The 27,865-nt window shown below is 46.0% G+C and overlaps 1 protein-coding gene across 8 annotated transcripts in view; it reads right to left on the bottom strand.

The window, feature by feature from the left end:
• Positions 1-2,773: 2,773 nt before the first annotated feature.
• Positions 2,774-27,865, bottom strand: part of FAM171A2 (family with sequence similarity 171 member A2) — a 76,292-nt gene continuing 51,200 nt past the window's right edge. For 3 of the 8 annotated variants that reach the window (XM_063959960.1, XM_063959964.1, XM_063959962.1), the window contains exons 4-9: positions 14,479-14,643; positions 6,746-6,922; positions 6,464-6,580; positions 5,722-5,845; positions 4,113-5,485; positions 2,774-4,002 (exon numbers count right to left, since the gene is read on the bottom strand). In XM_063959960.1, coding sequence (XP_063816030.1) covers positions 3,911-4,002; positions 4,113-5,485; positions 5,722-5,845; positions 6,464-6,580; positions 6,746-6,922; positions 14,479-14,643 — 2,048 coding nt within the window. In that variant the 3' untranslated portion in view covers positions 2,774-3,910. Of the gene's footprint in view, positions 5,486-5,721; positions 5,846-6,463; positions 6,581-6,745; positions 6,923-14,478; positions 14,644-27,865 lie in introns of all 8 variants that reach the window. The other 5 variants (XM_063959965.1, XM_063959967.1, XM_063959966.1 and 2 more) reach the window with 3 other exon arrangements.

Here is a 27,865-nt window from a genome sequence, read left to right as displayed (position 1 = left end):
TTAGATGGAGAAGTCTTTTCCTCTTATACTCACCTGTCTTCTGGCTTGAAGAGGGGGGACGGCAAGCTGTGGGAGGGAGCATCCAGGAGAGCCCGGCGTTCGTCTCCCCTCAGGAGCTGAAGGCATCCTGTCAGCAGCAGCAGAGCCCTGGAACTCATCAGAAGTGGGTCTAGACTGCTCTCCCCTCTTGCCCACGAAGCAGGGAGTCTGTAGCCAGCAGATCTCCCCAAAATAAAAAACCTAACATTAAGTCTTTCAGAGAAACTCTAGGAGCTCCTCCTAGTGCCCTGTGTTTCGTCCAGGCACATTTCTAAAACTGAGTCTGGTGGGGGATATAGAGGGAGGAGCCAGGTCACGCCCCTTTGAAAGTCTTAAAGTGCCCATGTCTCCTGCGGATCCCGTCTATACCCCATGGTTCTTTGAGCGGCCCAACATCCTCTAGGACGAAATAGAAATATGTCTTTGAACAACGTTGTTCAGAAACATATCGCTGGTACACACCTGCCTATGCGCCCTTAATATATCGGGCATTCACTTGTATATATATGTCCAGTGTGTACCCAGCATAAGTCTCTGAATCAGTATATGAAGTGCTACAATGTAGCAGCTGCCGCTTTTTTCCAATACATGTTCTGTAATGTTGTGCTCAGTATACAGACTTAAGGGGGGTACACACGGAGAGATGTTTGCTTCATTTCTAAGAAATCTGACTAGATTGCTTAGAAAATAAGCACACCTCACTGTGTGTATGCCCGATAGCGATGCGCAGCCCCGCGCGTCGATATCGCCGGTTCCAGATTGGCCTGCATGCAGGCACAATCTTGCTAGATCTTTCACTGAGCCTTGCGGTCTAGTTAGGATCAGGCTAGCACACATCGTAGCGTGTGTAGAATCACTAGGTGTGTGCCCCCCTTTAGTCATACACAATATACAAGTGTCGCGTATCAAATTAATCAGCAGAGTCTCCTGGTACGTCGTGGCTGTATTGCATTGCGAAAAAAAGATGACAAACACATTTTCTGCAAAAAAGACACCGGACGCGGACACAGACCAGTGAGCGCACTCACACCGGGCATCTCGTGTTGCGTGGTGTATTGAGGTTAGATGTATGAGGCCACATCTGTATGTATCTTATAGATCAGCCTAGGACTGGTCTGTGTCTGTCCTTTCTCTTCCCATGTCAAACGCTGTTGCAAAAAGAAGTCACTGAAGGTAGTAGTCTTTTGCAAACTAATTTGTTCAGGTTGGGTTATCAAACTAAACTGATTCACTGCTTACCAGCAATACCTTAATTTACTAACCTCATTCTGTATTCTATGGCCATCACTTACATCCTTTATACAGAAGTCAGTAGAATGCTTTCTGTATTGTATGGTTGCCGCTAGGATGTAGCCTGTATTGTATAGTGATCTCTGCATTGTATGGTGGTGACTACAACGCTCTCTGTACTATATATATCATTTACTAGGATGAACTCTATATTGTGTACTACTATAATACTTCTCTGTATTGATGTCTGTCACTAATAATGGGCAAATGATTAGACAAAAAATATAACTTACAGTTACAAAAATAAAACATTTTAACATATTAATGAAAGTTACCCTAGCTACCAGGGGCATTTTCACAGAGGAGGGGGCCCCTGTGCAGACTTTGGGTGGACCCCCTCCTCTGAACGGTCTACTGCGCATGCGCAGGTCTCCGGAAAGATGGTGCCTGCCATGTTCTGGAGACCAAAATCTCTACTGCGCTTGCGCGGCAGCCATTTTGACTGCGATTTTTGCCGCAGTTGGAGCGTCTGATGCTGGGCTCCAGAGAGGAAAGTATTAAAATATGGGGGCAATGTGTGTAGTGTGGGCTCCCCCTGGACCCAGGAGCCCGTGTGCACCGCACCCATTATAGAAACGCCAATGCTTGCTACTTAGAAATGTACACAGGGCACTGAAGTGTATGGAACTTATTCTTGGAGGATAAGTACTACTACCCACCATCATGATTAGGACACCCTAAATGTTTGTGTACAAATAGGCAGAGGCAATGTGATTTCTTGCTTTTTTAGTCAAAATTAGTACTAGTGAGAGATTCACAATGGAGGAGATTGTTTATCATAGGATGAGTGGGCTACATGCAAAAGCAAGGATGTCCGAGACTTAACTACTATCACTTCAATACTAAACCTATACTAATCATTTGAACTCCTTGTTGCTGAATTAAGTTTCACCATGTTTGTAACCAATGCTTGTATAGTACCTATTGCTGACCCTGCCTAATGTTCCTCTATCTACTAGTGCAATGCTTTGCCTACTTGTTTGCTAGCTCCATGTACTGTAACAAGTTTTGGCAAAAATATAATAGGCCATGATTTGCAGGCAACTGCACCATTTTAGCTGGTTTTGCCCTAAAACGAATGACTGCTTTAAATCTTGCCAGAAAAGCATAGATGTCTGCAAATCAAGGGCTATTACATATGGGCCTCTGTCTGCAGTTGCTAGGACTCCACCTCCGATGTTGCATTGGCCTGGTTAGAGCTAATAGTATGCATACACGCCCCTTCTCCATCAGGACACTTTCAGAAGTATTTCCAGGGACACTTTAAGTTCCCAATCCACTACTGGAGAAGGGTTAGCTAGTGTAATAACTCAAATAAAAATGATCATCAAAATGGTTGACTTTTAAAACAGTGTAGTCCTGCTTCATAATAATAATAATAATAATTGATGTATTCATAGATCCAAGCAGTATACAACCCTCACCGCACAATGTCACAACTCACTTCTTTACACTACAATCTTTATTTTTTCATGTTTTATTAATAATATTTGTAGGAAATGGCAGTACTATTTTAACGAGACAAATACACTTTTCTTGTGCTGTTTTCCTTGGGAAATTTCTAGGGATTAGCTTCTTGCAATATAAATAGCATCACCTCGAAGGAACATAACCAAGTGTCAGAATGCATCATATAAGAAGTCTGAATACCATAAAAACATCAGGGTCCAAAAACCATAATGAATTTTAAAAAAGGAGCATGGTATCCCTATGACATCTTAATACTTTTATGTCGAAGACCATGATGCATTACACATTATTGGCTAATTATGAGATGGAATGGGTTTACAATGAATACAATGTACTGTATCACAAGGCTTTTTATAAATTGAGAATAACAAGGACCTTGATGTATTATGAGAAGTAAGTGTGATTCCATGGTAAGTGGCATATGAAACCACAATGCAGTGAAATGTTGGAGCCAATAAAGTAGAATTAGCGGCAGGAGTTACATTGCTCCCTATATGAGAAATAGAATGACCATAATGCATTGCAGGCTATGATCTTCCACACACCTTACATAAACAAAACACAAGGACCACAATGCATGAGCTACTAGAAGATGCCATTAGTCTACTGGGTATGGAATACCCTGCAACACAGGAGCTGAGACAATCTTGGCAGAGAGGAGGGAGGATGAAGATGAAGCCCACAATATTCTGACTGTCCGAGCCAGCTGCGCCTGCACCTCTTGTCCTTGTATTACTATTTTAACCAGAAATGGAGAGAAGAGAAAGTCAAGGTTAAATGTCCAATCTCAGGAATAATTTGCCCCACCCACAAAGAGAGGACTGGTCCCACTGAGAGTCTCACCATAAAGTGTCATAGACTCCCAGATTCCAGAGGGACCTCTAAGCACCTGTATGTTTTTGGTGTTTTCACCTTAAGTGTGTAAATGTGAATTATATGTGTGTATCATATACATATGTGTGCATGTTAAATAACCATGTTGATGTATAGGTGACTACATATGTGTAGACATATATGTGTAATCTATGTATGTATTTATATCAAGGTGCCTCTGGCCTTACACACAGGAAACTCTCCAATGCTGGGATTGTGCCTCGAAGATTGGGGAGAGTTAGGGGCAGGGTCTTTTCATTCTCCAGCCCCGGGCTTCGGATTCAAGGGGCATCCCTGCGCTTTCTCCCGGAGTCCTTTGAGGGGTATAGCCTATACATAGAATGAAAATTGAAAAATCCCTCATTATTTTACATTAAACACCATCAGTGGTCTCTCCTCTCTCTTTTGCCAGGGGCTCTTCTTATCTTGGTCATCCCCACCTTCAGATTGGTCATTAAGGTCCTCATCCGGGCTGGTCATAGAATCCCTCCGTAGTTCACTAGTGCTGCTGCGGGAACTGTCCCCCCTGCTGCGACCTCTCCTGTTCATAACTGGGCATGTCTCAGAGGCCTCATCTAGAAGTGGGGTGAGTGAGCTGTCTTCTGGGGAGCAAGCACCCCCAGTCCGACTCTCACTTAGACTCTGCTCACCTTCTTCAGCAAAAACCAGCTTGGAGTAGGTCAAAGAAGAAGGCTGAAGCTGGGACCTCCCACCTCTCCCATCTTCTGGTCCAGGTTTCACTTTAATTTCATTGACATCCACACCTGAGTCCAGACTGGCATCGTTGCTACGTATCTTGTCCCCAGTCTGTAGGTCAATGTAAGAGTGACGTACCTGGGCATTGGAGCGTCCGTCTAGTGACACAAACCAAGCTCTGGGGTGAGGCTTGACTCCAAGTTCTATAAGTCTCTTCTCAGTCAGTGCTTGGAGTTCTCCATTCAGCTGTGCCATTGTGGACTCATTAAAAACCACAGGAATTGTGACAGAACCACTCATTTGTGAAGAGTGGTTGCTCCAGCCTTTTCCATCTTGATCTTGAGAAGATGACCCTGTTTGGTAGTTATGACTTTGTTGAAGTAGTTGCTGGCGTTGAACATGATCTTGAGGTGCAAAATGATGGGCATGTGAGACTTGCGAGGATCCAGACTCACTTTCCGAATTCTCTTCACCTGGCCCACTGGGATTTTCATCTGACGATAATCTTACATAATGAGCTGGAATCACCAATGTGGGCATAGCATGTCTGTACCCTCCCTCCTTCATGTGGTCAATGGAACCACAAAATATTAGCTGTCCAGGTTGAGTCAAGGAGGTGGGACGTGACAGTGGATCTGCCGATTGTGTCATCAAATAATCAGGAGGTTTTGAGTCCCCAATCACATGCTTGAAGGGTGGTGGAAGTGGAGGAGGAGATGGAGGAGGATCTCTAACTCCTCCTCTACCGGCTCGCCTTCTTTGCTGTCCTTTCCCACCTCCACCATATCCTCTCTTAAGGTCTTCTGAGTCTAGCATGTCTCCAGAGCGGGCAGACTTCAGTGGATAATCATCTCGAGAACCTGGCCTTAAAGGAAGAGTGTCTGTTGAATGCTGCATGGAAGAACGACCACCAGACTTGCAAAAATCTTCACGGGAAGAAAAAGCAGAGCGCAGAACTGGAGTTCGAATGTCACTATCAGCTGTGGACGTGGAGTCCAAATGGCTGGTGCTGATGAGGTTAAGGTGGGAGGTCGAAGTTGCCTGGTCCCGTTTGGGTTCATTGAGGCCCGAGAGCTGCAGTTTGTGATGCTGTTGCCTTGGCTTTAGGCATCGCCGCCTGCAGAGATGTGTGGCATAATAAGAAAGAGATTAGTAAGGAAACAGTTGAACAGTGAACAGTTCAAAAGTGAAATATCAATACGTTTATGTTATAGAAGTATACAATTCTATAAATGATTATGTAATATTGAAGGAGGGATGTTTTGCTGTAAAAAGGAAAAGAAAGAGGTTGGATTCCGTGCACTATTAACCCAGAGAATGCAATAAATATCATATAGGGGACAGTGCCGTTACCTGCAGTAATATATTAGTAGACAAAGCAGGATGAGGACCAGCAGTGCAAGAGCGCCCAAAATAGAAAGCAGGAAGATGGTATGGTAACCAGCTATGTCCACACCACTCATAAGTGACAGCATACCTAAGAAGAGATCACAGTGTAAGAAAGAGGCTGCATAGACAGAATTCAGAAAGGCATTCATCACATGTTCAAAGAGACAGGGCGGGATGTACTAACCTATGGCGGCACATTCCGCCACAATTTGCATTGATACTATTTGCATATGTACTAACATATACGATTAGTATCGCAAAGAACAGCTCTTCCAGAAAGAGCTGCCCTTTGTGAAGCCGGGACTTCAAGGCTTTGGTCGCCGTAGTCCCTCTGTGCATGTGCAGGCAGAGGGCCATGCTGGCTGCAGAGGGTACTAGGATGGATCCGATTGTATCCCTCTCAGGAAGAAAGCTTAAAGAAGCCCATAGACTTCTATAGGGTATGCTGGGAGGGATCTGTATCGGATCCCTCTCAGCAAAATGTGAAAAGAAGCCCATAGGCTTCTATAGGGTAATGCCAGCAAAAGCTGGCGTTACCCTCCGCATTTTTCCTTTGGTACACCCCGCCCACAATGAGAAACGGCAGCATACTGGGATAGAGAAAAAAACCAGAAAACTAACAGAATTAACACCGGAGAGACAGGAACCAATATTGAGACAGTACACAAGACCACACTTACAAAACAAAAGTAAGATAAAATCTCACCTCGACCAGTGGAGGGGATCGCTGCTGCCCAGTATCCTAGCTTTGGGTATGAAAAAGACCAGTACAACTGCTGTCCATCTCTTCGTACCACACCCATACCAGCACGGAGCCACAGACCTGGAGGTAACAGACAGAAAAGAGGAAGAAATGGTAGAAGGAAGAGATGAAGCAGAAGAAAGTAATAGAGAAAGAAAGTCAGACAACAGAAAATAAATTAAATCCTGTCAGAGACATGCCAAACTGCTATCCTATCATGGCCCTGTTTTGTGGTTGATCACATACCGCTCTTGGGCTCAAACTTCCAAGCGGGTATACTTGTGGCAGGTGTGAGACCACTGTCGGAAGGGATTGGAAGAGAAAGCTGAGCAGGGCCAGTAAGATGAACTTCAGAGCCGTTCCCGGTGAAAAGATGAACACTGACTGCAGCAACAGGAAGCAGCTCCACCCAGCTTGAGTTACCTGTAAAAGCACAGGAGTAGATGAGGGAAGAAGAGACACTGCTCAGATATAAAAGAAATTAAAGGTGAAGAAAGACTCTAAAGCAAGTGGAGAACAAATTAGGGCAATATCAATGACAACCATGTATAAAGAACAATTTTATGTGTACTGATTCAGAGTCGGGACCAAAGAAATAGAAAACGTAAAAGCAAAAGTAAACGTGCACCTTGGAAAGACCATGATGCACTGCAGGATTTGGAGATGTAAAATGTGCCGAGATTTAGATTTGAGAGGGGTGTGTCCAAACTCAAAATCTAAATTGCACTTAAAAATAAAGCTGACCAATATTTGTCAGCTACATGCATAAGGTGGGAAGTTACTTCTTTTATTTTGCTTTGCTCCCAATTCAGAATCAGCCTCAGTGTCAGAAAGGTGGTTAATATTGACATGATCTTATCAGTCAAATACTGTGTATAAAAAAAAATTACATAAAGTTGAGAATGCCAGTACCTAGTTTTAACAGATTCACAGTTGTGATCAATTCTGAAAAGATGTAAAACGCATGGTGCACCCGTGCCTCTTGCAAATACTGTAGATAGGTTCAAGCTCCAAGGCATTCTCACAATTTCTCACGGGGACTTGCCGCGAGTCAGGGGGGCGCAGACTCACAGCACGCCTCCATTTCTATGGAGACGGGAGGGGAGGCCAGGACAGAGAGCCAAAGGCTGCGCTGCGTGCAGCCTTCATAGCTCTCTGTGGGACCGGACCGGACTGCCAGCCCACCCTCCCCACTGAAACAGGCAAGGCCACTAATGTCGGTTCCAGCATGCAACATCGCTCACATAGCGTTGGGTATAAAATGCCGGCGATCGGGATCCTGATGTTTGCAATCCCGACAGGGAAAAGGTAAGTATACCTAGCGTACTTCTCTGAATCAGGCCCATAATGTGTTTCTTTATCAATCTAATAAATGTGTAACTCAATGTCTGGCCCATAATAACCGGCAAATAACTTATAAGGCAACTTTAGAAGACTTCCTGAAGACAGTAAGAATTAAACAGCAGTGCTCTGACTCCATACACTGCAATTATCACATTTAAATTGTAATGTGCTGCAAGTAGGACATATAATAAATAATTAATAATACCAGTAATAAATCTCTCTAGGGGCAGGCTTACTGTTCTTTTGAACTTCATTATATATTCATAGAGATGGAGTCTACCTCATATCAGCCATAAACTTCTATTCCCACATGGTATCAATCACTTCAATAGGCCTGGAGAACTGATCAGTATACACACTCTTCCTTAGTCCTGAAGAACAAATTACTTAAAAATCAAAATATACATACTCACCTCTAATCCCAGAAATAAGATTGTACACACATTCCCCTGTAGTCCTAGATATTTCAAAATACACACACACTCCTCTCTTGTTCCAGAGATCAGATTGTACGTCCATCCCCTCTAGTCCTAGAGATCACATTGTGTACAGCCCCCCTCCCTCCAGTCCTAAAGATCAGTCTGCAAACACACTACCCTCTAGTCCCAGAGAAAATTATATATATATATATATATATATATATATATATATATAGTATTAGTGGTAGTAGTGAGTTGGAGGGGCCATGCAGAGACAGTGGCTGTGTGGCTGATTGCTGCTGCCCTCCCTCTTTGCTGTCTGTGATCGCAGCTGCTGTTCCTGCTTCCCTGCAGATTATACACACACTCCTCTAGTCTTAGTTTTCAGATTATACACACTCCTCTCTAGTCCTGGACTTCATATTGTACATACACTCTTCTATATTTGCTATGGGTTTCCAGAAAACAAAATAAATTATTTCACGATCCTCTGTACCTGCCAGCTAGTTATTCTCTGGATGTGGTAGGAAGTGGCTAGGAACACTCATATGCCATTGCGTCATTTGAATGTAAAATTGGATCTGATTTTATTCCTTAAACACCTTTAAATTTTATATTTAATGTAAATAATAAGATTTTACTTACCGATAAATCTATTTCTCATAGTCCGTAGTGGATGCTGGGGACTCCGTCAGGACCATGGGGAATAGCGGCTCCGCAGGAGACAGGGCACAAAAAGTAAGCTTTAAGGATCACATGGTGTGTACTGGCTCCTCCCCCTATGACCCTCCTCCAAGCCTCAGTTAGGTACTGTGCCCGGACGAGCGTACACAATAAGGAAGGATCTTGAATCCCGGGTAAGACTCATACCAGCCACACCAATCACACCGTACAACCTGTGATTTGAACCCAGTTAACAGTATGATAACAACGAAGGAGCCTCTGAAAAGATGGCTCACAACAATAATAACCCGATTTTTGTAACAATAATTATGTACAAGTAATGCAGACAATCCGCACTTGGGATGGGCGCCCAGCATCCACTACGGACTATGAGAAATAGATTTATCGGTAAGTAAAATCTTATTTTCTCTAACGTCCTAGTGGATGCTGGGGACTCCGTCAGGACCATGGGGATTATACCAAAGCTCCCAAACGGGCGGGAGAGTGCGGATGACTCTGCAGCACCGAATGAGAGAACTCCAGGTCCTCCTCAGCCAGGGTATCAAATTTGTAGAATTTTACAAACGTGTTCCCGCCTGACCACGTAGCTGCTCGGCAAAGTTGTAAAGCCGAGACCCCTCGGGCAGCCGCCCAAGATGAGCCCACCTTCCTTGTGGAATGGGCATTTACAGATTTTGGCTGTGGCAGGCCTGCCACAGAATGTGCAAGTTGAATTGTACTACAAATCCAACGAGCAATAGTCTGCTTAGAAGCAGGAGCACCCAGCTTTTTGGGTGCATACAATATAAACAGCAAGTCAGACTTTCTGACTCCAGCTGTCCCGGAATTATATATATATATATATATATATATATATATATATATATATATATATATATATATATATATATATTCAGGGCCCTGACAACGTCTAGCAACTTGGAGTCCTCCAAGTCCCTAGTAGCCGCAGGCACCACAATAGGTTGTTTCAGGTGAAACGCTGACACCACCTTAGGAAGAAACTGGGGACGAGTCCCAGTTCTGCCCCGTCCGAATGGAAAATCAAATATGGGCTTTTGTAAGACAAAGCCGCCAATTCTGACAATCGCCTGGCCGAGGCCAGGGCCAACAGCATGGTCACTTTCCATGTGAGATATTTCAAATCCACAGATTTGAGCGATTCAAACCAATATGATTTGAGGAATCCCAACACTACTTTGAGATCCCACGGTGCCACTGGAGGCACAAAAGGGGCTGTATATGCAATACTCCCTTGACAAATGTCTGGACTTCAGGAACTGAAGCCAATTCTTTCTGGAAGAAAATCTACAGGGCCGAAACTTGAACCTTAATGGACCCCAATTTGAGGCTCATAGACACTCCTGTTTTCAGGAAGTGCAGAAATCGACCTAGTTGAAATTTCTTCGTGGGGCCTTCCTGGCCTCACCCACGCAACATATTTTCACCACATGTGGTGATAACGTTGTGCGGTCACCTCCTTCCTGGCTTTGACCAGGGTAGGTATGACCTCTTCCGGAATGCCTTTTCCCTTAGAATCCGGCGTTCAACCGCCATGCCGTCAAACGCAGCCGCGATAAGTCTTGGAACAGACATGGTACTTGCTGAAGCAAGTCCCTTCTTAGCTCCTGAGGCCATTAGTCCTCTATGAGCATCTCTTGAAGTTCCGGGTACCAAGTCCCTCTTGGCCAATCCGGAGCCACGAGTATAGTTCTTACTCCTCTACGTCTTATAATTCTCAATACCTTGGTTATAAGAAGCAGAGGAGGGAACACATACACCGACTGTTACACCCACGGTGTTACCAGGACATCCACAGCTATCGCCTGAAGGTCTCGTGACCTGGCGCAATACCTGTCCCGTTTTTTGTTCGGGCGGGACGCCATCATGTCCACCTTTGGTCTTTCCCAACGGTTCACAATCATGCGGAAAACTTCCCTATGAAGTTCCCACTCTCCCGGGTGGAGGTCGTGCCTGCTGAGGAAGTCTGCTTCCCAGTCGTCCACTCCCGGAATGAACACTGCTGACAGTGCTATCACATGATTTTCCGCCTAGCGAAAAATCCTTGCAGTTTTGCCACTGCCCTCCTGCTTCTTGTGCCGCCCTTTCTGTTTACGTGGGCGACTGCCGTGATGTTATCCCACTGGATCAATACCGGCTGACCTTGAAGCAGAGGTCTTGCTAAGTTTAGAGCATTATAAATTTGCTCTTAGCTCCAGTATATTTATGTGGAGAGAATTCTCCAGACTTGATCACACTCCCTGGAAATTTTTTCCCTGTGTGACTGCTCCCCAGCCTCTCAGGCTGGCCTCCGTGGTCACCAGCATCCAATCCTGAATGCCGAATCTACGGCCCTCTAGAAGATGAGCACTCTGTAATCACCACAGGAGAGACACCCTTGTCCTTGGATATAGGGTTATCCGCTGATGCATCTGAAGATGCGATCCGGACCATTTGTCCAGCAGATCCCACTGAAGAGTTCTTGCGTGAAATCTGCCGAATGGAATCGCTTCGTAACAAGCCACCATTTTTACCAGGACTCTTGTGCAATGATGCACTGACACTTTTCCTGGTTTTAGGAGGATCCCGATTAGCTCGGATAACTCCCTGGCTTTCTCCTCTGGGAGAAACACCTTTTTCTGGACTGTGTCCAGAATCATCCCTAGGACCAGCAGACGTGTCGTCGGAACAACTGCGGTTTTGGAATATTTAGAATCCACCCGTGTTGTCGTAGAACTACTTGAGATAGTGCTACTCCGACCTCCAACTGTTCTCTGGACCTTGTTCTTATCAGGAGGTCGTCCATTTTCTTTGAAGACGAATCCTCATTTCGGTCATTACCTTGGTAAGGACCCGGGGTGCCTTGGACAATCCAACGGCATCGTCTGAAACTGATAGTGACAGTTTTGTACCACGAACCTGAGATAGGCAAATTTTGGGACATGGAGGTAAGCATCCCTGATGTCCCGGGACACCATATAGTCCCCTTCTTCCCGGTTCGCTATCACTGCTCTGAGTGACTCCATCTGGATTTGAACCTTTGTAAGTGTTCAAATATTTCAGATTTAGAATAGGTCTCACCTAGCCTTCTGGCTTCAGTACCACAATATAGTGTGGAATAATACCCCTTTCCCTGTTGTAGGAGGGGTAATTTTATTATCACCTGCTGGGAATACAGCTTGTGAATTGTTTTCAATACTGCCTCCCTGTCGGAGGGAGACATTGGTACAGCAGACTACAGGAACCTGCGAGGGGGAAACGTCTCGACATTCCAATCTGTACCCCTTGGATACTACTTGTAGGATCCAGGGGTCCTGTACGGTCCTAGCGTCATGCTGAGAACTTGGTAGAAGCGGTGGAGGGCTTCTGTTCCTGGGAATGGGCTGCCTGCTGCAGTCTTCTTCCCTTTCCTCTATCCCTGGGCAGATATGACTCTTATAGGGACGAAAGGACTGAGGCTGAAAAGACGGTGTCTTTTTCTGCAGAGATGTGACTTAGGGTAAAAAACGGTGGATTTTCCAGCAGTTGCCGTGGCCACCAGGTCCCATGGACCGACCCCAAATAACTCCTCCCCTTTATACGGCAATACATCTTTGTGCCTTTTGGAATCTGCATCACCTGACCACTGTCGTGTCCATAAACATCTTCTTGCAGATATGGACATCGCATTTACTCTTGATGCCAGAGTGCAAATATCCCTCTGCGCATCTCGCATATATAGAAATGCATCCTTTAAATGCTCTATAGTCAATAAAATACTGTCCCTGTCAAGGGTATCAATATTTTTAGTCAGGGAATCCGACCAAGCCACATCAGCTCTGCACATCCAGGCTGAGGCGATCGCTGGTCGCAGTATAACACCAGCATGTGTGTGTATACCTTTTAGGATATATTCCAGCCTCCTATCAGCTGGCTCCTTAAGTACGGCCCTATCTGTAGATGGTACCGCCACTTGTTCTGATAAGCATGTGAGCGCCTTATCCACCCTAAGGGGTGTTTCCCAACGCGCCCTAACTTCTGGCGGGAAAGGGTATACCGCCAATAATTTTCTATCGGGGGAAACCCACGCATCATCACACACTTCATTTAATTTATCTGATTCAGGAAAAACTACAGGTAGTTTTTTCACATCCCACATAATACCCTTTTTTGTGGTACTTGTAGTATCAGAAATATGTAACACCTCCTTCATTGCCCTTAACGTGTGGCCCTAAAGGAAAATACGTTTGTTTCTTCACCGTCGACACTGAAATCAGTGTCCGTGTCTGGGTCTGTGTCGACCGACTGAGGTAAATGGGCGTTTTACAGCCCCTGACGGTGTTTGAGACGCCTGGACAGGTACTAATTTGATCGCCGGCCGTCTCATGTCGTCAACCGGCTTGCAGCGTGTTGACATTATCACGTAATTCCATAAATAAGCCATCCATTCCGGTGTCGACTCCCTAGAGAGTGACATCACCATTACAGGCAATTTGCTCCGCCTCCTCACCAACATTTTCCTCATACATGTCGACACACACGTACCGACATACAGCACACACATAGGGAATGCTCTGATAGAGGACAGGACCCACTAGCCCTTTGGGGAGACAGAGGGAGAGTTTGCCAGCACACACCAAAACGCTATAATTATACAGGGACAACCTTTATATAAGTGTTCCTCCCTTATAGCATTTAATATATATTCATATCGCCAAATCAGTGCCCCCCCTCTCTGTTTTAACCCTGTTTCTGTAGTGCAGTGCAGGGGAGAGCATGGGAGCCTTCCCACCAGCATTTCTGTGAGGGAAAATGGCGCTGTGTGCTGAGGAGAATAGGCCCCGCCCCCTTTTCGGCGGGCTTCTTCTCCGGAGTTTGTGATATCTGGCAGGGGTTAAATACATCCATATAGCCTCAAGGGCTATATGTGATGTATTTTTCGCCATACAGGTATTATACATTGCTGCCCAGGGCGCCCCCCCCCGCGCCCTGCACCCTCCGTGACCGCTGTGTGAAGTGTGCTGACAACAATGGCGCACAGCTGCAGTGCTGTGCGCTACCTGATGAAGACTGAAAGTCTTCTGCCGCCTGGTTCCGGACCTCTTCAATCTTCAGCATCTGCAAGGGGGGTCGGCGGTGCGGCTCCGGGACGAACCCCAGGGCGAGACCTGTGTTCCGACTCCCTCTGGAGCTAATGGTGTCCAGTAGCCTAAGAAGCCAATCCATCCTGCACGCAGGTGAGTTCACTTCTTTCCCCTAAGTCCCTCGTAGCAGTGAGCCTGTTGCCAGCAGGACTCACTGAAAATAAAGAACCTAAAAACTTTTTCTAAGCAACTCTTTAAGAGAGCCACCTAGATTGCACCCTGCTCGGACGGGCACAAAAACCTAACTGAGGCTTGGAGGAGGGTCATAGGGGGAGGAGCCAGTACACACCATGTGATCCTAAAAGCTTACTTTTTGTGCCCTGTCTCCTGCGGAGCCGCTATTCCCCATGGTCCTGACGGAGTCCCCAGCATCCACTAGGACGTTAGAGAAAAAAAATATTTGCATAATTACCCCCATTGGTGGGATCAGGATCAGCTCCAATGAATGCTGGGAATCCTCTCATCTGGTGGAGGTTGCTAGCAGTGGTCAACGACGAGGACAGTTGGTTATAGGTGGACGATCGAGGCAAGCGGGCTGACTTTCTCTGGAACTGCACCAAAGGCTGGCTACGGACACCTTTACAAAGGAAAAGATAAATGCAAGAACACACAATAAATATCAGTGGAATTCACAAACAGTCTTCCATAGGGATTTTAAAATGTATTGACATGATATTCACAGAGTTGCTGTATTTACGCTTTTGTTCTTTATTTACAATGAAATGTTAAATTAATTATTTTCATGGTTATTAATAATTACTGTGAAGCATTTAATGAAGGAAATCAACATTGTTTTTAATTTCAGGTATAAGTATTTTAAAATTTTCAGAAAAACATTAGTTAAATGAAATTAAGTTGATCCCACCCACTATTAACAGTATGGGGTTAATTTACTAAGATTAAAGTTCTATTTAAGATGTGATGTTGCCCATAGCAACCAATTAGAATCCAGGTATTATCTTCTAGAAGGTGCTAGATAAATGAGAAGTAGAATCTGATTGGTTGCTATGTGCAATATCCCATCTTAAACAGGACTCCCATCTTAGTAAATTTACCCCTAAAAGTACTGTACATATCTTAACTGGCTTCCGTGATAGAAATACACATGAGGGGAGAGGGTCCAATTAGCCGCGAACAGCCACTGATGCAAAAAAGTGTGGTTGTATACCGCATTTACAGTACAGCCAGACTTGCAGATTTTTGTTCGTAAGTGGACCTAGTTCGGCAACTCACAATCCCTCCATCCCCCCATGAGCTGTTCATGGCAACTTATTAAAGGCTTAAAAGTCTTGTGTTTGCTACCTCTCAGTCTGATATATAATATTTGGTAATATTTGGGGACCTTTCCAAACAACACACAACAACGATGTCATATCCCACCACAAGTGATGTCACCCAAGTCCATTTTCATTTGGCCATATCCAAAACGTATTGTGTTTTGAGATGATTATAATATTAACTGCTCAACTAGATTGACAGGAGAGCCCTGAAGATAAGGGGATTGTGAAAAAAATGGTGACCTCTGTAGCAGATTTAATCATCCAATAACAAACTAAAACTAAAAAGTCATTAGTCAAACTACAATGAACAAATATTAAGGAAACATAAAAAACTATAAGGTTGATCATGCCCTTTAATTGTAATAAATTTCAATTAGTGCAGTTCTCTTTCACTATGCCTGTACAATTGTCCTCCCCCAATAATTTTCCCATCTGGGTGGCATTATATGCCGAAGCCTGCTGGGGGCAGACTGCACTCTTCTATTAATCACAAAGACTCTGGAAGTCATTGTCAGCAATATAGATGAGCATATTCATTTGTGCAGCTTTGATGTGCAGTAGCGCAGATGAAGTGTTATTTCATTGTCCCTGCTTCAACTTGGTGTCAGCCAAACTTAGGGGGAATGTATCCGGTCGAATGGTCGGCAGCAACCATGTTGACGCTCCTAATGTCGACATCAGAATGTTGACATGGACCAGGCTGACAGGTTCACAATGTAGACAAATGAAATGTCAACCGTTTCAGGATGCCAATGGTTAGGCACCATCAGAAAGGTTAATATTGAGTTGCGGGGGGAGGTTAGGGTTAGGCTGTAGGGGTGAGGTTAAGTTTAGGCACCAAGAGGAGGTTAGGAAAAGGGCAGAAGAACTGGGACCTGGAAGAAGATGCTAGTGCTGGGAGAATGTAAGACGCCACTAGACCACCAGGGACAGTTTGTTGACAGTTCATCATGTTGACGTTTACATGATGAACGTCAACATGGTCACTGTGGGCTACACCACACCCCTTCTGCCTACCTCTTTGCAAGTACAGTCTATAAAATGATAGGTAGAATCTTCTCCACATGTCCACTTCTCTACTCTTTAGGAGGCTTGTTACATTTCCCCACCAGTAACCCTAAATAATCTGAATAGTGAGTCACCACGTATATAGTGTACATATATATAGAAAATCTGTAAGAGGACAGAGTAATAGCATGGTACCGCTGATCTAATCTGTGCTTGCACTTGAAGCACTAAAAAGAACACAAGTGTTCCTGCTCCACTCTATGGGGGTCATTCCGAGTTGATCGCACATAGCAACTTTTTGCTGCTCATGCGATCAACTAGACGCCGACTATGGGGGAGTGTATTTTAGCATAGCAGGGCTGCGATCGCTTGTGCATCCCTGCTATGCTAAAAAAGTTTTGTGCAGAACAAGACTAGCCCTGCAGTTACTTACCCTGTGCGATGGATCCAGTGATGAAGGTCCCGGAATTGATGTCAGACAACCGCCTTCCAAACTCCTGGACACGCCTGCGTTCAGATCTCCACGCCCAGAAACCGGTGAGTATCCGCCCCAGAACGCCTCCCCGCTGTCAATCTTCTTGCGATCGCGCAAGCGATCACTTTTTTCTGGGCGTTGCCCGGCGACGGCTGTTGCTGGGCAACGACGCATGTGCGCATTGCGGCCGCCGCGCATGCACATGTCCGACCCGTTCACATCGCAGCGAAGAACCGCAGCGTGCGAACGGGTCAGAATGACCCCCTAATGTCACACTGAGTGGGAGAGATTGAGTGAGGAGTGGATCAAATAGTGAGTTGTAGGGTAGTGGGATGGACAGTGAATGGGAGGGTTCCAGTGTGGAGTAAGAACTGTTGGCTGCTGCTGTGATCCTTGTTTGTCCATCAGGAACATTGGAACAGATTGACAGCTGGGTGGTTTGTGAAAAATGCTGGGTGGTGCGCCTGTTAGAAAGACCCTGGGGAGAACACTGCTCTACCACCTACACAGTGAAGCTATTCAGTGGATGAATCACACTTTACTGTCAATCATTCACATAACAAACCACCAGTCATGATAAGTACAGTGTGGGCTGCAGCACTGTCTGACATGTTTTTCACTGTTTGCAGGATTTGTCTGTTTAACTATTTTCTCTCTCTTAATTTTAAGGTTTATGTGTTTTTCGGTCAGGTGTCCAGGTTTCCTCCTATAGTCCTAACATATATTACTATTACTAGCTGAATACCCGTGCTTCGCTACAGAATTTAAAGAATAATGCCAATCTTTGTCAGGCCGCACCTCTGGGCTTCCCCGGATTGATGTTGTCAAAATGCTGGTGCTGAAGAGAATAATCCGCCTCCTTCTATGCCCCGTCCCGCCTCTGCTGCTGCCCTGCTCAGTGCTGGAAATGCTGGGACGACAGGCCAAGCTCCGCCCACTGTATGTTAAATATGTTAAGTTTTGCAGGCTGACTCTATGTCACAGCGCCCTAGGTCTCCTTGCTTAGCTCCGGAACTAAAATATGCCTCTGCCCACACCCGTGTGTGCCTCTGCCCCTGCCCTTACCCGTAGATTGCTCTGCTCCTACCCGTGGGTGCCTCTGCTTCTACCCGTGTGTGCCTCTATCCTTACCTGTGGTTTCCTCTGCCCCTACCCTCTGTCTGTACCCATATTTGCTTCTGCCCCTACCCGTGTGTGCATGTATCCTTACCTGTGGGTGCCTCTACCCCTACCCGTGTGTGCCTCTGTCCCTACCTGTGGGTGTCTCTGTCCTTACACAAGGGTGCCTCTGCCCCTACCCGTGGATGCCTCTGCATTTACACATGGGTGCCTCTGCCCCTACCCATGTGTGTCTCTGTATAAATTGCTCCAGGCATTCCAGAGTTATGCCGAAAACTATGGATTTTTACATGTCAACCTCTTCCCACACCCACTGCTAGGGGTGTTTTACCCCCACAGTATTTTCTCTAACGTCCTAGTGGATGCTGGGGACTCCGTCAGGACCATGGGGATTAGCGGCTCCGCAGGAGACAGGGCACAAAAATAAAGCTTTAGGATCAGGTGGTGTGCACTGGCTCCTCCCCCTATGACCCTCCTCCAAGCCTCAGTTAGGTTTTTGTGCCCGTCCGAGCAGGGTGCAATCTAGGTGGCTCTCCTAAAGAGCTGCTTAGAAAAAGTTTTTAGGTTTTTTATTTTCAGTGAGTCCTGCTGGCAACAGGCTCACTGCATCGAGGGACTTAGGGGAGAGAAGTCAACTCACCTGCGTGCAGGATGGATTGGCTTCTTAGGCTACTGGACACCATTAGCTCCAGAGGGATCGAACACAGGCCCAGCCATGGAGTCCGGTCCCGGAGCCGCGCCGCCGACCCCCCTTGCAGATGCCGAAGATGGAAGAGGTCCAGAAGCAGGCGGCAGAAGACTTTTCAGTCTTCCTGAGGTAGCGCACAGCACTGCAGCTGTGCGCCATTGTTGTCAGCACACTTCACACAGCGGTCACGGAGGGTGCAGGGCGCTGGGGGGGCGCCCTGGGCAGCAATGTATAATACCTTTTTATGGCTAAAAAATACATCACATATAGCCCTTGAGGCTATATGGATGTATTTAACCCCTGCCAGATCTCACAAACTCCGGAGAAGAGCCCGCCGAAATAGGGGGCGGGGCTTATTCTCCTCAGCACACAGCGCCATTTTCCTGCTCAGCTCCGCTGTGAGGAAGGCTCCCAGGACTCTCCCCTGCACTGCACTACAGAAACAGGGTAAAACAGAGAGGGGGGGCACTTTTTTTGGCGATATTACTATATTTAAGCTGCTATAAGGATACAACACTTATATAGGGTTGTTCCCATATATATTATAGCGCTTGGGTGTGTGCTGGCAAACTCTCCCTCTGTCTCCCCAAAGGGCTAGTGGGGTCCTGTCTTCAATAGAGCATTCCCTGTGTGTCTGCTGTGTGTCGGTATGTGTGTGTCGACATGTATGAGGACGATGTTGGTGTGGAGGCAGAGCAATTGCCGGTAATGGTGATGTCACCCCCCAGGGAGTCGACACCGGAATGGATGGTTTTGTTTATGGAATTACGTGATAATGTCAGCACATTACAAAAATCAGTTGACGACATGAGACGGCCGGAAAACCAGTTAGTACCTGCCCAGGCGTCTCAGACACCGTCAGGGGCTGTAAAACGCCCTTTACCTCAGTCGGTCGACACAGACCCAGACACGGACACTGAATCTAGTGTCGACGGTGAAGAAACAAACGTATTTTCCAGTAGGGCCACACGTTATATGATCACGGCAATGAAGGAGGCTTTGCATATCTCTGATACTACAAGTACCACAAAAAGGGGTATTATGTGGGGGGTGAAAAAACTACCTGTAGTTTTTCCTGAATCAGAGGAATTGAATGATGTATGTGATGAAGCGTGGGTTAACCCAGATAGAAAAGTGCTAATTTCAAAAAAGTTATTGGCATTATACCCTTTCCCGCCAGAGGTTAGGGCGCGCTGGGAAACACCCCCTAAGGTGGATAAGGCGCTCACACGCTTATCAAAACAAGTGGCGTTACCGTCTCCTGATACGGCCGCCCTCAAGGATCCAGCTGATAGGAGGCTGGAAACTACCCTAAAAAGTATATACACACATACTGGTGTTATACTGCGACCAGCCATCGCCTCAGCCTGGATGTGCAGTGCTGGGGTGGTCTGGTCGGATTCCCTGACTGAAAATATTGATACCCTGGATAGGGACAGTATTTTACAGACTTTAGAGCAATTAAAGGATGCTTTTCTTTATATGCGAGATGCTCAGAGGGATATTTGCACTCTGGCATCGAGAGTAAGTGCGATGTCCATATCTGCCAGAAGAAGTTTATGGACACGACAGTGGTCAGGTGATGCGGATTCCAAACGGCATATGGAAGTATTGCCGTATAAAGGGGAGGAATTATTTGGCGTCGGTCTATCGGATTTGGTGGCCACGGCAACGGCCGGGAAATCCACCTTTTTACCTCAGACCCCCTCCCAACAGAAAAAGACACCGTCTTTTCAGCCGCAGTCCTTTCGGTCCTATAAGAAGCGGGCAAAAGGACAGTCATATCTGCCCCGAGGCAGAGGAAAGGGTAAGAGAGGGCAGCAAGCAGCTTCTTCCCAGGAACAGAAGCCCTCCGCGGGTTCTGCAAAGCCCTCAGCATGACGCTGGGGCTTTACAAGCGGACTCAGGAACGGGGGGGGGGTCGACTCAAGAATTTCAGCGCGCAGTGGGCTTGCTCACAGGTGGACCCCTGGATCCTGCAGGTAGTATCTCAGGGTTACAGGTTGGAATTCGAGAAGTCTCCCCCTCGCCGGTTCCTAAAGTCTGCTTTGCCAACGTCTCCCTCAGACAGGGCGACGGTATTGGAAGCCATTCACACGCTGTTTTCTCAGCAGGTGATAGTCAAGGTACCCCTCCTACAACAGGAAAAGGGGTATTACTCCACGCTATTTGTGGTACCGAAGCCGGACGGCTCGGTAAGACCTATTCTAAATCTGAAATCTTTGAACCTGTACATACAAAAATTCAAGTTCAAGATGGAATCACTCAGAGCAGTGATAGCGAATCTGGAAGAAGGGGACTTTATGGTGTCCCTGGACATAAAAGATGCTTACCTGCATGTCCCAATTTGCCCTTCACATCAAGGGTACCTCAGGTTCGTGGTGCAAAACTGTCATTATCAGTTTCAGACGCTGCCGTTTGGATTGTCCACGGCACCTCGGGTCTTTACCAAGGTAATGGCCGAAATGATGATTCTTCTGCGAAGAAGAGGCGTATTAATTATCCCTTACTTGGACGATCTCCTGATAAGGGCAAGGTCCAGAGAACAGCTGGAGGACGGAGTAGCACTAACCCAAGTAGTGCTGCAACAACACGGGTGGATTCTGAATTTTCCAAAATCTCAGTTGACCCCGACAACACGTCTGCTGTTCCTGGGAATGATTCTGGACACGGTTCAGAAAAAGGTGTTTCTTCCGGAGGAGAAAGCCAAGGAGTTATCCGAACTTGTCAGGAACCTCCTAAAACCAGGAAAAGTGTCTGTACATCAATGCACAAGAGTCCTGGGAAAGATGGTGGCTTCTTACGAAGCAATCCCATTCGGCAGATTCCACGCACGAACTTTTCAGTGGGATCTGCTGGACAAATGGTCCGGATCGCATCTGCAGATGCATCAGCGGATAACCTTATCGCCACGGACAAGGGTGTCTCTTCTGTGGTGGTTGCAGAGTGCTCATCTGTTAGAAGGCCGCAGATTCGGCATACAGGACTGGGTCCTGGTGACCACGGATGCCAGTCTGAGAGGCTGGGGAGCGGTCACACAGGGAAGAAACTTCCAGGGAGTATGGTCAAGCCTGGAGATGTCTCTTCACATAAATATACTGGAGCTAAGAGCGATTTACAATGCTCTAAGCCTGGCAAAACCCCTGCTTCAGGGTCAGCCGGTGTTGATCCAGTCGGACAACATCACGGCAGTCGCCCACGTAAACAGACAGGGCGGCACAAGAAGCAGGAGAGCAATGGCAGAAGCTGCAAGGATTCTTCGCTGGGCGGAAGATCATGTGATAGCACTGTCAGCAGTGTTCATTCCGGGAGTGGACAACTGGGAAGCAGACTTCCTCAGCAGACACGATCTACACCCGGGAGAGTGGGGACTTCATCCAGAAGTCTTCCACATGATTGTGAACCGTTGGGAAAAACCAAAGGTGGATATGATGGCGTCTCGCCTCAACAAAAAACTGGACAGGTATTGCGCCAGGTCAAGAGACCCTCAGGCAATAGCTGTGGACGCTCTGGTAACACCGTGGGTGTTCCAGTCAGTGTATGTGTTTCCTCCTCTGCCTCTCATACCCAAAGTACTGAGAATTATACGGCAAAGGGGAGTAAGAACGATACTCGTGGCTCCGGATTGGCCAAGAAGAACTTGGTACCCGGAACTTCAGGAGATGCTCACGGAAAATCCGTGGCCTCTACCTCTAAGACGGGACCTGATTCAGCGGGGACCGTGTCTATTCCAAGACTTACCGCGGCTGCGTTTGACGGCGTGGCGGTTGAACGCCGAATTCTAAGGGAAAAAGGCATTCCAGAAGAGGTCATTCCTACACTGGTTAAAGCCAGGAAGGAGGTGACTGCACAACATTATCACCGCATTTGGAGAAAATATGTTGCGTGGTGTGAGGCCAGGAAGGCCCCCACGGAGGAATTTCAATTGGGTCGATTCCTACATTTCCTGCAAACAGGATTGTCTATGGGCCTCAAGTTGGGGTCCATTAAGGTTCAAATTTCGGCCCTGTCGATTTTCTTCCAGAAAGAATTGGCTTCAGTTCCTGAAGTCCAGACTTTTGTAAAAGGAGTACTACATATACAGCCCCCGGTTGTGCCCCCAGTGGCTCCGTGGGACCTTAATGTAGTTTTGGATTTTCTCAAATCCCATTGGTTTGAGCCACTCAAATCGGCGGATTTGAAATATCTTACATGGAAAGTAACCATGCTACTGGCCCTGGCTTCAGCCAGGAGAGTGTCAGAATTGGTGGCTTTATCGTATAAAAGCCCATATCTGATTTTCCATTCGGACAGGGCAGAACTGCGGACGCGTCCTCATTTTCTGCCTAAGGTGGTGTCAGCGTTTCACCTGAACCAGCCTATTGTGGTGCCTGCAGCTACTAGCGATTTGGAGGATTCCAAGTTGCTGGACGTTGTCAGGGCATTGAAAATATATATTTCAAGGACGGCTGGAGTCAGAAAATCTGACTCGCTGTTTATACTGTATGCACCCAACAAGCTGGGTGCTCCTGCTTCTAAGCAGACGATTGCTCGTTGGATTTGTAGCACAATTCAACTTGCACATTCTGTGGCAGGCCTGCCACAGCCTAAATCTGTCAAGGCCCATTCCACAAGGAAGGTGGGCTCATCCTGGGCGGCTGCCCGAGGGGTCTCGGCATTACAACTCTGCCGAGCAGCTACGTGGTCGGGGGAGAACACGTTTGTAAAATTCTACAAATTTGATACCCTGGCTAAAGAGGACCTGGAGTTCTCTCATTCGGTGCTGCAGAGTCATCCGCACTCTCCCGCCCGTTTGGGAGCTTTGGTATAATCCCCATGGTCCTGACGGAGTCCCCAGCATCCACTAGGACGTTAGAGAAAATAAGATTTTACTTACCGATAAATCTATTTCTCGTAGTCCGTAGTGGATGCTGGGCGCCCATCCCAAGTGCGGATTGTCTGCAATACTTGTACATAGTTATTGTTACAAAAAAATCGGGTTGTTCTTGTTGTGAGCCGTCTGTTCAGAGGCTCCTACGTTGTCATACTGTTAACTGGGTTCAGATCACAAGTTGTACGGTGTGATTGGTGTGGCTGGTATGAGTCTTACCCGGGATTCAAAATCCTTCCTTATTGTGTACGCTCGTCCGGGCACAGTATCCTAACTGAGGCTTGGAGGAGGGTCATAGGGGGAGGAGCCAGTGCACACCACCTGATCCTAAAGCTTTATTTTTGTGCCCTGTCTCCTGTGGAGCCGCTAATCCCCATGGTCCTGACGGAGTCCCCAGCATCCACTACGGACTACGAGAAATAGATTTATCGGTAAGTAAAATCTTATTTTTTTCCAGATTGTAAGACATATGTGTATCAAGTTTGGTGTAAATTTCTCCAGGCATTCCAGAGTTATGCCGAAAAATATGGATTTTTACATGTCACCCCCTTCCCACACCCACCCCTAGGGGTGTCTTACCCCCACAGTATTTCTTACCAGATTGTAAATCATATGTGTACAAAGTTTGGTGTAAATTTCTCCAGGCATTCCAGTGTTAAGCTGGAACATATATACATATATACATACATACATACATACATACATACAATTTTATATACAGGTTGAGTATCCCATATCCAAAATGTTTGGGACCAGAGGTATTTTGGATTTTGGATTTTTCTGTATTTTGGAATAATTACATACCATATTAAGATATCAAGGTGATGGGACCTGAGTCTAAGCACAGAATGCATTTATGTTTCATATACACACAGTCTGAAGGTCATTTTAGCCAATATTTTTAATAAGTTTGTACATTAAACAAAGTGTGTGTACATTGAGCCATCAGAAAACAAAGGTTTCACTATCTCTGGATCACTCAAATAATTCCGTATTTCGGGATATTTGGATATGGGATACGGATTATTTGTTATTTATATGGCGCCTTCAAGTGACTCTTGCGCTATATAGTTAAAATTACAATAAAATCAACATAATTAGTTCAGACAGACAGTACAAGGGGAAAAGCAAGCAGCAAAAAACACTGAGGCTGGGTACATACTGGGACGACATGTTGGTGGCCCTGAGGTCGCGCTGAGAGAGCGTCCGATTCAGGTAAGTATAGACACCAATCGGCTACTCGATATGTCGTTCCGATGTCACAGCTGGGAAGTCATTTGAATTTGCCTGACCAGCTGTGTTGGTGGTCCCTGCAGCAAGTGTACGGGTGCTCGGCGGGACGCCCGTACACACAGCCAGATGCGACCATATATCTGCAGATATTCCAGCCATCGGCTGGGCTGCGGAGGCGGCACAATATGACTGTGGACAACGTCGTTCACAGACATTTCGGAGGTACACACCCGCCGACCCGCTTGATAAATCGGCCAGTGTGTACCCAGCTTAAGGTGCCGATGCAGGGTTGAATGCATATCCGGTGTGCAGTCAGATCTTGCATGTTCTCACACTGCACATTCTCCGGTGCCGAATGTATGCAATTACAGGCAATGCAACTCAGGCACACCCCAACTTGTGGCTGCAGGGGTGTAATGGGGGGAAGGGGGCAATTCCAATACTAGGGTTGGTTCAAGTGCTTACTACTGATAAAACCAAGTGTACAAATAGGGAGGTGCGGTCACAGAGATGTGCACAAATCATTTAGGTCTGTGCATGCAATGGGAGTGCAATTACAGTTGGCTTGTGTTCAACTCTGATTGGCAGAAACAGTTATCAACAGTAGCACTCAGTGATCCAGTACCCTGTAGTATTCCAATGGGAGGGTGGTGCCTATGGTGCTGGTGCAATCCGCAAGGAGTGCCCTGTGACACTGTGACATAACACTTAAATGTGGCAGGGGGCCACCCACAGCAGGAAATTAATATATACTTTTTTTCTAACCCCTGGGACTCAGTTAATCATCCAAGTCCTAGCACTAAGAGGGAGGGGGCGGGGCCTTTAGTGTCAGGATTTGACACTCGAAGCTGCGCCCTTTCCCAGTGAAAATTATTAAGTACCATTATTGATGTAGCAGAAATTAATTCCCAACTTGATGAGGAGTACGGTGATAACATCATGTCAAGGAAACAGGTTTGGATATGGTGCACTGCCTTTGATAACGGCAGGACAGACATTCAAGATGAGAAGTGAGCCGGTCAGTCAAACACGTCCACCACAGATGACAATTTTTGCTGCATTGCAGGTCTGATTCAGGAGGATATATGCATTAGAGTTAGTGATATTGCGATGAATCTCAGCTGCTGTCCTTTAGACGCAGAAATATGTTTACACTACACACCTTAATGTTTGACCATGTTTCCGCCCGCCCCACAATCTTTCAGCTGATGTTGGACCAGTACAACTGCTATGAGGTGCTGTGAGAGGAAGCAGTGGTCTACCTGCTCTGGTCTAGTGGGAAATTAGATTGAAATAGAGAATATTACACATGTGAGAGATCTTGTTACCTTACATATTGAACCACCTTCGTATATACACACATGAGCAAGCATCTGTAGACTGTAAGCTTGCGAGCAGGGTCTTCCTACCTCTATGTCTGTCTGTTTTTACCCAGTTTTGTTCTATTACTGTTGTTCTAATTGTAAAGTGAAACGGAATATGCTGCGCTATATAAGAAACTGTTAATAAATAATATAGTGCAGTATAGTACAATTGGCTACTGTGGAATGTAAAGTATACCGGTGCGCACAATATGTATAAGCAATATGATAGGTTGTACTTACTGATAATCTATAGTGAGTAGTACTCTGAGTAGTTCTATAGAAATGTACTGGTGTCATAGTAGGCACTGTATAAGTGCGTGTCCCAGTTTTTGAAGTCAGTGTAAAAAGAGTATCCAGGAGTCATATATACGTACTGACCAGTATACGTAATTGCAATAGAAACATAAAATTTGATGGCAAATAAGAACCATATGGCCCTTCCAGTCTTCCCGTTATGGTATTAGGGTTAGGGATTGGGTTAGGGGTGAGGGAATTTGAGTAAGTTTGGCAGATGGGGTCAGGTGTCACTTTTATGGCTTTATCAATGCTGCATATGAAAAGAGGCACCTGCTCTGCCATTCTGAGAGCACAAAGGGTGCCCTGGGAGGATGGAGCAGCATTGTCAGGTCTCTACCCAAACTTTATTATGGTGCTTGGCAATGCCTGATCCACGTCACAGCATTCAGACATGCGTCACTGGAACAAAATAAGCCCGCCCCAATCTACAAAGCTCCACCCATTTTGGTAAAATATTGCCCCTTTCAAGGTGTGTTAATTGTGGCAGGTGGGAGATATTCTATTCTGTCCCTGCTTACCCCTATACACAGTCTGATGATACTTTATGTCATACAAATATTTGTAATATTTGATTACACAGTGAGTGGTAAGCCAGGGCAGCACAGTAGGGTTTATCCTGTTACCTGATCCCCACTAGTGCAGGACACAAACTGTGGAGCTGGTGGTGTTTGAGCTTAGTGCTAACGATACTGATAATTTGATTAGTATAAGTTACGAAGTGTTAAGTTTTATTAGTTAGTCTATAAATATTTTAGTGTAGTGTTATAAGTGGAGAAAGGAGTAGGAGGGAGGAGGAATTTGGGTGCAGCCATGGGCTGCTTCCCATTTGACATATGCTGACCTTTCTTATGGAATAAGGTAAGTGCGCTTTTATTTCTATTTGTACTTTGTCGTTTACACAATTAGGGTTTTTCATGGATTTCATAAGGGACAGCCTCACCTGAAAGTGGGCGTGTCAGGGCATAGAAGGCGGTTTTGTCCCAATTTAGTAGGCCTGTATGTCAAGTGGTGACTCTGGCCAAATCTAAACAGACCCCATAGAGATGAGTCAATCAGTCAGTGAGTGAGGTCTTTCGCATTTATATATATCTATATATATAAGTGTATATATGTGTATAATATATGCAGCACTCTGAGATAATTACCCTTAGCAGCTCCTAAAAGGGGATGTCTCAATCCCCTAATACAGTAGTCAAATAATGTTTAGATGGGTGTGCTCCAGGGTATAATGTCAGTGTTCACATAATGTCTTTTATGGTCTGTCCCACGATGTCCAATGAGTCAGTAAACTGTAGGCTGGTGTTCTATAGTATAAGTTTCTAATGGGTAATGTCTCCAATTTGTGAGCTGATGTCCAAATATTGGGGATAATTCAGGTTGGATCACAGTATACGATCCAACCACAAAAATTACAAAAAAAGATGCGGGCGCATGTGCAGCACCCGTCCTGTGCATGCACCTGCAT

The sequence above is a fragment of the Pseudophryne corroboree genome, chromosome 3 (assembly GCF_028390025.1).
Source record: "Pseudophryne corroboree isolate aPseCor3 chromosome 3, aPseCor3.hap2, whole genome shotgun sequence".
NCBI classification, from domain to species: Eukaryota; Metazoa; Chordata; class Amphibia; order Anura; family Myobatrachidae; genus Pseudophryne; species Pseudophryne corroboree.
Note: the sequence above shows the minus strand (reverse complement) of the source record. Positions and strands in the feature narration are given on the sequence as shown.